Consider the following 13,623-nt stretch of genomic DNA (forward strand, 5'->3'; position numbering starts at 1 on the left):
GAACCAAAGGTTTTGAGTATAGCTGTGTTGTAAGTTACACAGGACCAGATGGGCGACTGGGCTGCCAGTGCTCCTGACTCAGACTCCCATGGTGGTCAGGGATAGGCTACTGAGGGCCACTTTCCCTTTTATCCCATGCTGGGCACAACCCACAACCCACGAGAGAGAGAGAGAGAGAGAGAGAGAGAGAGAGAGAGAGAGAGAGAGAGAGAGAGAGAGAGAGAGAGAGAGAGAGAGAGATATTGAAGGTTCTCAGTGATCTTTAAAGACAAGAACCTCAGTTTGAGAAATGCACATTAAACGCAGAGTCACCTGATGGTAAAAATCAGGCCTGGAAGAGCCTTGATTTGTCCTAAAATAAGTTGTTAGTTACATCTCATTCCTTCCTTTTCAAAAACCAGTTTTATTAGAGTAGCAATAAAAATTAAAAAAAAAAAAAAGGCTGGTAAGTCTTTGTTTTAGTGACAGATAGATTTATGATTTTTTCAAGGAAAAGTTTTTTTTTCCTAAATGATTGAGGGACTGTGTACAGAAGTCCAACTCAACGAAAACAGCGTGGTAGACTCATTTGCTACAGATGTGCTAAGCTGTCTGGCCTTGGAACACTCATTTGAGCAAAGGAAATTCAGAAAGGCAACTTGAGCTTCCCTGAAACTATCCCTCAGCTATGGTCACATGACCTTGAAAAACACCGAGACTACAGAGATAATATGCCAGGAATTCTGTAATTCTGTGGCCACATCAAAACTAAAAAGGGGGGAAAAAAAGAAAAGAAAAGAAAGAAAGAACATTGTTTAGAAAAACTAGGCAGTTGCATAATGCTACAAACCCTAGAATAAATATTTTTCTAAGTGGATAAACCCAGCAGTCTTTAAAGGGAAGCCAAGGAACACCATGGTGCCATGATTTAAATAAAAGGCCAATGAGAAAGATGTCCTTATCCCTGGTTGAAAATACTTCAGGAATCTTCCTTGCTTTTAGCAATGATTATATTTCCTCCAATAGCGTTAAAAAAATTTAGTAGCTTTCCTTTGCCTTCGAAACTATTCTCTTAGACATTACTTGTGCTAATGACCAGGTAGCCACTGAAGATATTAGTTTATTTAGTGTATTCTTTGAAAAAGCATGAGAAACTCAATATCATATATAAAATATTCTGTGGAGAACTTTTCCATCTTCATAAATACCTACCGATGTGCAAATCTCGGGATTACAATGCAGGGTCTGTAAAGGATGCTAAACCACAGAACTTATTGTTTTATTTTATTAGATTTCTGTTTTAGAACATTACCTGTAAACATCAGAAAATGACCCTGGATAATTTAAGGGGAGGGAAAAGACAATTGCAGCTCATATAATCACAGACAAACAGTGAAAATCAGGTTTGAAAGTGTAATAATCGAAGGGAAATCAGGAAGTCAAAATGTGCGCACTGAGGCGTGTACCATGCTTGCTGCTGAACACGGGATGGTATTATTGACACCACTGTTGCTACGCACAACTGTGTGCTGAATTTAGTAGCTCCTGAGTGGACTCCTCCTGTGGGGAGCAAACGAAGTTCTAACTGATTCTGTTCTGTTGTCAGGAGCAGGGCCATGTCAAGGACCTGATGCCTCAGAACTATGGAAATGGCCAAATCTCCCAGGCCAGGTTCGAGGGATATTGACACTTCTTGTGGAGACTGTCTGCCATAACTTTCCACCTCCCAAAGGAGTGCAGCCTAAGACGTATCACCTACAGAGACTTCCTTCTGAGCTAGGCTAATCTTCCTTCTCCCCCAGGTCTGCTGAATACATCAAATGTGCTGACAGGCTGGTGCTTAAGCATCTCCATCAGAGTACATGGCCCATCTGATCTCAGCTCTTCCATATGTGTCAATTCTTAAAGCAAGCAGATTGTGACATCCCATCTATTAATTGTCCCTTTGAATGTTTAAAAATTTATCAAAGGGTTAAAAAAATACAAGAGTAGAAAATATTGACAGAGACACAAAGGAAGAAAATGTTTTTATGCAGCTCTTTGATGTGATTTGTTGTCTTACTCTAAACCTCCAAAAATTTACATTAAAATGTCATAATAATCTAAATTAATTTATTATTGAATAAATTATTTCATATTATTTCATAATAGTTTCATAAAATTCATTTACTGTAGCCTAAAGTCTACAGCAGCAGAGTCATGGCTTGCTCACCTCATTCACTCGCCATAGCTCCCTGTCTCACCAGAGCCTGGCTGCTCAGCCTTACTAATGCTAAGTGCCTTAGACTGGGGCAATATTCTTTTGCCTCTGTGTGTGTGTGTGTGTATGTTTGCATGTGTGTGTTTGCCTGTATGCATGTGTGTGTGCATGTATGCATGTGTGTGTTGTGTATGTGTGTGTGCATGTTTGCATGTGTGTGTGCATGTATGCATGTGTGTGTTGTGTATGTGTGTGTGCATGTTTGCATGTGTGTGTGCATGTATGCATGTGTGTGTTGTGTATGTGCATGTTTGCATGTGTGTGTGCATGCATGCGTGTGTTGTGCATGTGCATGCTTGCATGTCTGTGTGCATGTATGCATGTGTGTGTACATTTTTGCATGTGTGTATTGTGTGTGTTTGTGCATGTTTGCATGTGTGTGCATGTATGCATGTGTGTTGTGTGTGCGTACATGTTTACATGTGTGTTTGTGCATGTTTGCATGTGTGTGTTGTGTATGTGTGTGTGCATGTTTGCATGTGTGTATGCATGTATGCATGTGTGTTGTGTGTGTGCATGTATGCATGTGTGGTGTATGTATGTGCATGTTTGCATGTGTTTGTGCATGTATGCATGTGTGTGTTGTGTATGTGCATGTTTGCATGTGTGTGTGCATGTATGCATGTGTGGTGTATGTGTGTATGTATGTATAGGCCTTAGAACACAAAGTTGACATGGAGTGTCTTCCTCAATTGCTCTCCATTTTATTTATTGAGGCAGAGTCTCACAATTAAACCCTGAGATTGTCCATAGGGCTAGTCTAACTAGCCACCTCATCCCTCCCTCTGGGGAATCCCTCTCTCTGCCTCTGGGATCTCAGGGGCTGTCATGCTTGATTATCATACATATGGGAACTGGGGATCTAAACTCAGTCCTCACACTTGCAAGGCAACTTTATCTAGTGAGCCATCTCCCCAGCCCTGCATGTGACTTTTAGAGAAATCCCTTACACATGTTTTCAGCATACTTCTCTATGTTTAGCTGTCTTCAGCTGCATAGATATTCAAGGTTACAGTAGTCAGCACTGTCACATGGCATGGTATACAAATAGAAGCTAAGGCCACACCACAGATCACAGGCTGTGGCAAGCGGCACAATTATGGTTTATATAAGTACAGTCTATAATGTTTCATAATGATGGAATCCCAAACAATCCTCGTCTCAGAATCCTGTCATTAAACAACATAAGAGTACATATGCTCATTTATGTGTGGGAGTCATGCATCCTGAAACATTGCTAAGTTCATTTTTTAATGGATGCTGGACTTTCTACGTGGATAATTGTGTTATATGCAAATGGAGACAGTTTTATATCTTCCATAATAATCTGAATGACCTTTGTTTCTTGTTACTACTCTTGCTGGGACCTTACTGTTTAGCTGAATCTCCAGAACAATGCCAAGTGTGTTTTATATTTACAAGGAGGAAAACTAGAATCTGTTATTACTTAAGAGCTCGGAAAGCTGTCTTACAAATTTAGAAGATTTTCTTATACAGGGTACTGAAAATATTGGTGACTGGACAGTTTAAGTGTACCCCTCTTAAGAATGTGAGAAAGAAAGAGAATATGAACAGAACGCGCACAGCACCTGAGAGTCAAGCTCTGTGGCAGGATGAAACAGCGCCAGAGGTTAGGGTCCTAGAGAAATATACATACTGGAGATGCATTTCACCACTTGTTGTGTCAAAGGGAAGCTATAGACAGTGATATGATGAATAGGCCACAGCTTCAATGCATATACACTTGATTATTAAGTCCATTATTCATGCCATGTGAGCAATAGCCAAAGTACAGGCAAGTCTCATCAACAGAAGGAAACTAAGGTATCTATGGAAACCAGGAAAGAGGAACTGTAAAGGATGATGCAGGACATGGGGGATGGATGGAAGATGGAGATGCTCCAGGCGGGAAAACACTAGCTGCGTTATCTCTATGAGAGCAGTAGATACTCTCCCAATATTTCTGATGCTTCTAAATACAGCACGAAGGGTGCCTTAGAGCTCATGTGGAAGAACACGTAAGGAATGTGAGGAAGTGGGGCATTATTTGAAGGTATCATCTACCTGAAAATCCAATAGCACCGTGGAAAATTACTTGAAAAATATTTTTAGCTGTATTAGGTCATACATAGCTTTCAAATAAGTAATTCTTACCTATACAATAAAATTAACTAGTAAGCAGAACATGAACAAGGTCAGACAGGCACCCGATCGCACTATTAACAATCAGCAGACTGTCAATTTGAAGCCTAGATTCTTCCGAGGTGTTCGAAATGCATTAGAATTGTGTCTCTGAAATGGGAGTTTTGGAATGCCTCAGCAATAGAACCCAGGATACTAATTTACTAATCAGAGAAAAGGTGGAAGCATTTATCACTGGTTTGATCTGTACATATCTTTGGAATGTTTAATTTAACATAAGAACCCACAGAATCAACCAAATATGCCATGGTTTGCTAGAATATGTTGGCATTCAACTGGAAAGCTTGTAGGTTTTATGGATAAATGTCAAACTAAGCGACTCAATCGTTTCTCAGATTCAGAGCCAGCTCCTAGACCAGAACCTTCTGAGGGAAAGCAGATGGTCCTGGAGGAAACCCTTCACGGAATGGCAAGAGGCATATTCTATGACTCATGTCCAAGGCTTGTTCAGAGAGACCTTAGGTCAATTATTATGTGACCGAGTACTGGGGAAAGTGAAACCCCAGGCTTTCCATGGTAAAGCTGAAGGCACAGTATACAGAGTTATCTTTTAGACTGGGATATCAGATGAGAGTCCTCTTGTGTGGTAGCTGTGGTACAATATAATGCCTCATTATATTCCAGCACCGGGAGACTGAAGCAAATGCTGGTTGAGTAGTCCAGCTACATGTTAAGATCCTGTTAGAAGGAAAAGGTGGAGGAAGAGAGGAAAAAGGAGAAGGAAGGAGAGCAAGAAGAGGAGAGAAAGAGGAGGAAGAAAAAAGTCTTTAACTAGATAGATACGGCTGTCAGAAGTCTATAAAATATTTGTTTCAATTAAATATTCACCCCAGGTGTCACACCTGTCTCGCCTTAACCTGATGTTCTGATATACCTCCTCCAGAATTAAATAGAAACTGTGTTAAAAGACTCCTTAAGCCGGGCGTGGTGGCGCACGTCTTTAATCCCAGCACTCGGGAGGCAGAGGCAGGCGCATTTCTGAGTTCGAGGCCAGCCTGGTCTACAAAGTGAGTTCCAGGACAGCCAGGGCTACACAGAGAAACCCTGTCTCCAAAAACCAAAAAAAAAAAAAAAAAGACTCCTTAAAAATTTCATGTCTCCAAATAGAACCTGAGTATGAGTTTATTTCTGAAATACTTAGATTGGATAAATGATTGTTTTAGTTTCTTTTTGTTTCGAAATATATGAGGCACCTCACCATAGTGAAAGAAGAGCCTTGGTGTGGGCTTGGGTTTGTGTACGTCACCTTGCCACATTTGAATAAACAACGAGGGTTGATTTATTACTTAAGAAAAGAGAAACAAGTCAACGAATAACCATATCCCAATAGTGGGAACTTAAAGCGCTCAGTTTTACTGGGTGATTGAAAGAAGATAGCTATTCTAATGTTTCCCTATATATCTGAATTAGGTTGGCACTGATAAAAAACCTTCACTCAACTATGAGTGAAGACAAAAATATAGTTTGGAGGATTGGAGAGATGGCTCAGGAGTTAAGGGTGCTTACTAGACCGGGGTTCAGTTCCCACCAGTCATAGTAGGCAACTAATAGCCTTCTATAACTTTAGTTCCAGAGGATCTGATGCCCTCTTCTGATCACATACACACACACAGTAATTCTCTAAAAGACGATTCTAAACTTTCTGATCAAATAAGCTAGAAATTGCATTAAAGACAAGAATGATTTCCTATCATTGTATCACCCTTAAACGAATGCAGGAAATATCCACACAGTTCTTGAAAATACCTAGGGCTGTAAAAGCAAAGGGAAATTTATTCTGGGCAGAACCTACTTGAGGTACCGCCAAGACCAAAATATTCCAAAGATGGTGACGGACATTTGGTGAATACAAACACGGCCTCCTCATGGAATCACTCGGTGAGCTTCCTTATACTTGTCTTGCTTTTTTAAACTTTTACATGTACAGAAAATATAAATTGCTACTATAAAATATCCAAGAGTCTATACCTACTGACATACTTGGAATCATTAGTCCAATTCCAAGATAACTATTAGAAAAATGATTGGCTTAATCTGAACTAATACCCTAGCTATGACATAACCAGAGTCCCCATAACCATGGTCCTTAAAAAGACACCTATGCAGAAGTAAGGGGCACAATATATGCTCACTACTCACCAGAAGTCCTTGTTTTCCTGGTAGACCAGGCTTCCCAGGGTATCCTGACATGCCGTCGACTCCGGGGTATCCTTGTAAGCCTTTTGGCCCGGGAAAGCCTGGAACTCCCTTGGTAATTAAAAATAATTTTGATTATAGACACATATTGGGCAGATGGCATTTCTTGGTGTAGAAAAAGCTATATTTCTATATTCTGTCCTAAGATCTAAGGCTATAACTGTGTAGAAGAACATTTGATTAGTATCCAGTAGGCTCTGGTTTCAGTCCAAGTGCCTAAGAAAATGTCCCCTAAAGAAAAATAAAACTGAGTCAGTAATTTATTGTGGACCTTCTCAAGTCACAGTGAAATTCCTGATATTTGTCACTGTGTCAGTCCATCTTTCTCTAGGTCAAGAATAGATGTGAGATGGAGCTGTGAGCTAGAGGCATCAGCTGGAGGCATCAGCTGGAGGCATCAGCTGGAGGCATCAGCTGGAGGCATCAGCTGGAGGCATCAGCTGGAGGCATCAGCTGGAGACAGCTGGAGCTATCAGCTGGAGGTATCAGTGTTTTCTGTAAATCCTTGTATCATGTTTTGGTTTTGTTTTTACTTAAGACTAAAGAATATGATGCTTTCCCCCATTTTGAGTCAAATAAACATGACTAACAAAAGGCCTGACTATCTTGTTTCTACTCTTGAACAATTGGGCTTTATCTGCAAGGTGTTCTGTATCTTTTCCTCCTCTTTTGCCCCAGTGCAGGCAAGAAGAAGCAGGTGGTATCAGAAGTGGTGTCTTTTTAACTCGGCAGTCAGCACATAACTACCCAGTTAGAGGAGGATACGGATACTAAGGTGAAATTAACCTTTATTCTAGGACAAAGGACTTGTTCTACCCACCCCTAAGACTTTCTGCACTAATTGCCAGGAGAAGGAGAAGCTGAGCCCTCCAATTAAAAGCCAGTTCATCTCATGTCTTTTTAATTATACTTGAAGACTCTGACCTTTGTTACCACTTGCTTGGTCATGTTTCCAAGTTCCCTGTTTACAGTGGTTCACCAAGAGGGAGAAGTAAGAGTCCACAGGGAGGGCTCCGTAACTTGGGGAAATAGCATCCTTCACTTTCAGGGACTCAGATTTAAACAGCAAATTTGGTTTAGAGTCAGTGGTCATATTTTGGTCCCTCTGTGTTCCGGCATGGGTTTGAAGTTTTTTTCAAGGCAGTCTGATTTATCCAACATGACATAACTGGCCCCAAACTATTCTGCTTGCTAAAGTTGTCAATTCTGTTTAGAAAAACAAGGAAGATAAAAGAGGTCTGTTACTTACGGGAATGCCTGGTTTCCCAGAAGGACCAGGAACTCCCCTTTTCCCCTGAGGACCCTGAAAATGGGAAGCACAGGCATTAATAGATAGAAATACACTTACTTAAACAAGCCGTGGAAAAGAATAGCGAGCCTAGAATAACACAGAAGTGCACATAACAAGCTGTGTGTCACTGGGATGGCCATTTAAATCTCACAGGAGTTGTTTGTGTGGGGGTTGCGTCCTCATGGAAAATGGGAGAAATTGAACAGATCGAGTATGAAATTCCCCTTTGCTCCAAATTCTATGACTTAAAAATTCAATCATAATTCTAAAACAGCACTGTTTTGAAAATGGCCTCACTGTCAGACAGGATCTGTGCCTCCTTTTGAAAGTGGCTAAATTCTAAACTCAATAGAGTTTTATTGAATATCATGTATCATGTATCGTGGCATCTGTTACATGCTAGGAATACAAAGGCCAAGTTCCTGGTCACAAGACACTGTGTGGTGATGGATGTGAACCAAGAGCCCAAAATGTGCTTCCATGGAAGCACAAAGAATACACTTTCGCATTAAAAAAAATGGGTATTATTTCCCAAGGAGCTGTTTGTTTTTCCATGTGTGAGATGTTTTTAGTCATAATTGATTCAACAGCAGATGGTCTGCCAGGGTAGTTAGAGACTCTGTCCTTGCAAATCATTCCATTGTTCTGATGATATGCCCAAATTATTTTCAGATGAAAACCACGGAACACAGTAACCTGGTGTACAAATAAGGGAAAGAATTGTATTGTGTTATTATCAGGCATACTCCTCAGAGAACATCTGAAGTTACCCTGGACAGGACTGTTTTACACTGGGATGGTAAGTTCTTAGTAATCATGCTAAAGATATGGTGTTCACACTCACACATACACACCACACACACACACAATCAATCTCAGATGTTACATTTGGAATATAGAGCATGTGCATCACAGAAGAAAATGATCTTTCTTGTAAGAGACAGAAAGTCTAACTGTTTAGCTGAGCTTGGTGGTGTGCACTGAATAATCCCAGCACCCAGGAAGGTACACATGTAAGCTTGACTCAAAAAAACTTCTTCCAGTCAGACCACAGAGGGGGGCCAGCACAGTAAAGATTACTGCAGTTGGAGGCTGGGCGTGGTGGCACACGCCTTTAGCAGCACTTGGGATGCAGAGGCAGGTGGATTTCTGAGTTCGAGGCCAGCCTGGTCTACAAAGTGAGTCCCAGGACAGCCAGGGTTATACAGAGAAACCCTGTCTCGACAAACCAAAAAAAAAAATTAATGTAGACTGCAGTTGGGGGCCACTAGGGATGGCATGCATTTTGGTGGTTGTGTGTGCAGCATCCCTGAAGACTAAAGTCACCTTCATACTATCTTTCTAGCCATGAGAAGCCATGAAGTAGTAGGATGCTACTTCAGTCTCGAGATGGGAAACACGGTCAAATGTGTCAAATGTGGGCTGGCGAGATGGCTTAGGGGATAAGAGCACCGACTGCTCTTCAAAGGTCCTGAGTTCAAATCCCAGCAACCACATGGTGGCTCACAACCACCTATAATGAGATCTGACACCCTTTTCTGGTGCGTCTGAAGACAGCTACATTCTTTGGACCAGAGGGAGCAGGGACTGAGCGAGTGGAGTTGACCAGAGCAAGCAGGGCAGACTGGAGTGAGCAGAGGTCCTAAAAATTCAATTCCCAACAATCACATGAAGGCTCACAACCATCTGTACAGCTACAGTGTACTCACAAACATAAAATAAGTAAATAAATCTTTAAGAAAATTTTGTCAAATGTAACAGGTTTGAGAGTTTTAGAGGAGTTAGAGGGAATCAAGGAATTAGGTACCCATCATTCAGCTCTCTACCTCCACACGGGATGGACACTTGGGACAGATGTTGGTTCTGTTATAAAGAAGACCGACATGGCTCAACTTCTAGCATATTTTCATGTATGTGCTCCAAACATTCAAATAACAAAATACAAGTAGGAAGGTTTGTGCATTGTTACATCAATTACATTTGAAGACTTTCCTTACGTTGGGAATTATTTCAGAAGTTAAATGCTGTGCCCAGCTCGAACTCCAGAAACAAAATTGTGTGTGTGTGTGTGTTTTAAGCTATGGATCCTGTGTCAATTAGTTATATGAGCCTGGACAGTACACTTCTTTGTACTGCATTATATTTTATCTTGAGAATTTTTACATTAAAATGTCTCAAAACTAGCACCATTAGATAGTTTCATAACTCAACTAAGAGTTAAGCATTGCTAAACACCCTCTCCCTTACATGGTCTAGTATGTCCAGTAGAAAATTACGTATGGCCTGAGGAGAAGGAAATACACTGTTGTGCAAGCGGTTCCTGGATGATTAACTGGGTTAGACCCGTAAGAAAGGAAAGAGTCACACTCCAACCAACATGCCAAATTCAAATATAATAAAAGTAGACGTATTCCATAATGCCAGACTTAACTTATTCTATTTTATTGGACATAAATCCTTCATAAATCCATGGATGGAATATCTGTCCTTACATAGGAAAGGCAAATGATTCTGTAGGAATTTTTTTCCACAATACATGGGAATTTGTGCTTTCTACTTTGCTCAGACACACTGAAAAACTCACCTAGTGGCCCACATGGTCCCGTTTCAGAAGTGCTCCATTCACGGGTACTCCACTGGCTCTCTGTCTAGAGAAGGTGATCTAATTCTTATGATATTTTAAGGTTCCCTGTTAATTTAGACCTTGCTCTTTTGTTTGTTTTAGACTGCGTTATTTTTAAAGAAATCTCAAGGATAGTTATCCAAACTTTCAGTTCGCTCCAACTTCCTTTGAGTGGTCAACTTTAGATTACTGTGTCTGCTTTCTAAAGACTGTGTCTGCTTTCTAAAGTTTCTAAAGACTCAAAATGAATTATTTTCCCTCCCTTCTTTCTAACCAGTTCACTAAACTCTATAAAGTTTGGTGTTGAGAGGAAAAGAAGCCTGAGACTTGAGTCTTTGAGGCTCCTAGGAACTTTCACTCATATCTGCATCGCAGGAACCTCTCTCACATGCCCAGTGAAAAAACTCACGAGTTTGTCAGAATTAACTGCATTTTAATTTATAAAAAGTTTATAATTGATACAAGATTTCAAAGTGATAGCTTTTGTATAATAATGAGATACAAGATTTCAAAGCATAATGAGACCCAGGCAATTAAGATCCTGTTTCTGGTTCTTTTGCTAATTAGTTCTGTGATCTTAGGTAACACATAATCTCTCTGGGATTTATGTCTCTTCACTTCACAAACAAGACTGCTGTCCAGATGAATTTGAGGGGGCCATTTCCAAATCTAAAAAACAAACTCAAAGCTTTGCAAAAAACAAGATGACAGCATTTGGACAGGACTCATCTGGCCACCAAAGGAGTCCTTAATGAATTATACATAACTGGTGGTTATTCTTGTAGCAATTAATGCTCGTATAAACTCTTAGAGGTCCTAAATTGTGCTTGTGAGCTGCATGCCCCAGCATGCCCTCAGAGCAAGAACCACTGTTTCTTTGGATCATGGAGAAGTCAAGGGATGGCCTCAGCACCTTTCGGCTCCAACTCCTAGGGACAGCTCACCAGCTCATTGGAAAGGCTGTCTTCTAATACAACAATTTGATTTTCACTGCTATAATCTTAACAGAAGCTAACAAAAACCAGAGAGTTTCTCCTTCAAGAGATATGTCAAAAAAAAAAAAAAAAAGGAAACCCGATAAATAGACAAACTTTAATTAGAAAACTTTAGACACTTTAGGATAAAGCCTTGGCAAGCACCCACATTCTTGGGTACCACATAGCATTGTTTTCTGGGCGTATAGTTTGTCCCACAGGTAGCATGTAGCATGGTTTTCTAGGTTTATAGTTGATTCTACAACGTTTCCCACTTTAGACATGAAAAATTCTAAGTAGTAATGAAAGCCATCCCATTTCTCTGCTCTTCCTTCACCCGGGACAGTTATTAATATATAACTATTTATTAATTCTTGTTTACTTACTGTGCGTGGGTTTGTGCATGTGCTAGTGAATACATGTGTGCAGGTTCATGTGTGTTTGTCTGAGCACATACATGTGGCGGCTAGAGGATAACTTTGGGTATTGTTCGTCAGACTCTGTTCACTTAAAAAGACAGATTTATTTTATTTTAAAATTATGCATATGTGTATTTCATTTTTGAATCATCTGTGTGGAGGTATGTGCACATAAAAGCAGGTTCCCATGGTGGCCAGAGGAGGACATTTTATCCCATGGAGCTGGTTGTACAGGTGGTTGTGAAATCCCCAGTGGGGTGTTGAGAACTGACCTTGAGTCCTCTACTAGAATGCTTGTTGAAGCCATCTCTCCAGCCCCCCAGGAACAGACCACCTTCAGGGAATATTTTACAAGGCCAGGGTAGATGAACTGCAATATAGATTCTAGTCAAAAGATAAGAACCACTCAATCATGGTTTAGCGCAGAGTTTGGCAATCCCTCCTTCAGAGGCTTACAGTGACCTTCATTCAGGAGAGTGAATGGCTATTTGAATTATATACGGAAACTTGTTGTGTGCCTGCTTTTTAAGCCAACAATACATTTCACATTGTCTAGCACGTGCCACTTACTTCAGATCCTCTCCCTCCTTTCAGTCCTTGTCCACCCTGGTCACCTGGTTCACCCTTTAATAGGAGCCAAGAGAGAAATATCATGTAAGGCAGACAAGAAATGAACTATGTTAATGGGATTTTCTTTAAATTCAGAATTAAAGAATACTTTCACAACATACTGGGGGTCCTTGCTGTCCAGTGGCACCCCTGAGTCCTGGCACACCCATATGGCCCTGGGAATAGAAAGGATTACATTAATTCAAGTAAGTCTAGTCATGTGGCCTAGTCATGTTATCAGCTAAAATGGAAGCAGAGTATTCTAGAACTTAATTTAAATACAGTCTTCTTTAAAACAGAATAGAAAATATTAGTTGAGGGATATTTTGCTGAATCTGGTATGTTATGCTGGACAAATATCATATTTTAAAATATTAATTCATGCAGAGGGTTGAATGGTGATTAAGATGGTGTATGACCTTCAAAGCCTATAAATGTGATATGACTTGGAGAAGAAGTCTTTATAGATGTCACTACACTAAGGATCTCCAGGGCATCCGAGCCAGCTGCAAAGCTCAGGCACAGTTTGCTGCTTCCCTGGCTTGTCGGAGCATGGCGACCTTTCCACAGCGACCACAGCTTCACCAGCTGCCTCTTTGGACTCTGTGAGGTTGTGGCACAGTTCTCGCCAATGAGAAACCACTTCCTGAGAGCTCCACTTCATCCTCTGCTATGTCTTGGTAAACACTGGCAACTTCATTTTGTGAAACAGCAAAAGTTAAATGTGAGTCAGTGAAGGGTTTGGTGGAGTCTGTCTGTGAGAGAGCATGAGGGAAGTGGTGGATTCCTCCTTACGGCATCAGTGAACTGATTGGCCATGGGGTCCTGCAAGCAAAGAGGGGACAAGTTCGATCTCAGAGGGACCACTTTCCAGATGAAGCAGTGAGGACTTCCTGGTAGAGGAAGGGGTGTGAGAAGCACAGATTTGAGGGACAGAATTGGTAAGTGGATTTGAAAGGGCTACAGCTGCGAGTCTAGTTAGAGAGCTACTGAAATAACCCAGACAGAAGGCATCTTGAGAAGATCAGTGTAATAATAGTGATCTTATGTCTAGCTGCTTGTCCAGTCAG

At 40.8% G+C, this 13,623-nt stretch overlaps 1 protein-coding gene across 1 annotated transcript in view; it reads right to left on the reverse strand.

Moving 5' to 3' along the window:
* Col24a1 (collagen type XXIV alpha 1 chain) overlaps positions 1–13,623 on the reverse strand; it is a 264,200-nt gene that overhangs the window by 55,180 nt on the left and 195,397 nt on the right. The window contains exons 45-48 of the mRNA XM_085835446.1: positions 12,676–12,729; positions 12,515–12,568; positions 7,887–7,940; positions 6,581–6,688 (exon numbers count right to left, since the gene is read on the reverse strand). Of these exons, the coding sequence (XP_085691572.1) occupies positions 6,581–6,688; positions 7,887–7,940; positions 12,515–12,568; positions 12,676–12,729 (270 nt within the window). The remainder of the gene's footprint in view (positions 1–6,580; positions 6,689–7,886; positions 7,941–12,514; positions 12,569–12,675; positions 12,730–13,623) is intronic.

This window comes from Mus caroli, unplaced genomic scaffold (genome assembly GCF_978045245.1).
Source record: "Mus caroli unplaced genomic scaffold, Mus_caroli_1 scaffold_3, whole genome shotgun sequence".
Lineage (NCBI taxonomy): Eukaryota > Metazoa > Chordata > Mammalia > Rodentia > Muridae > Mus > Mus caroli.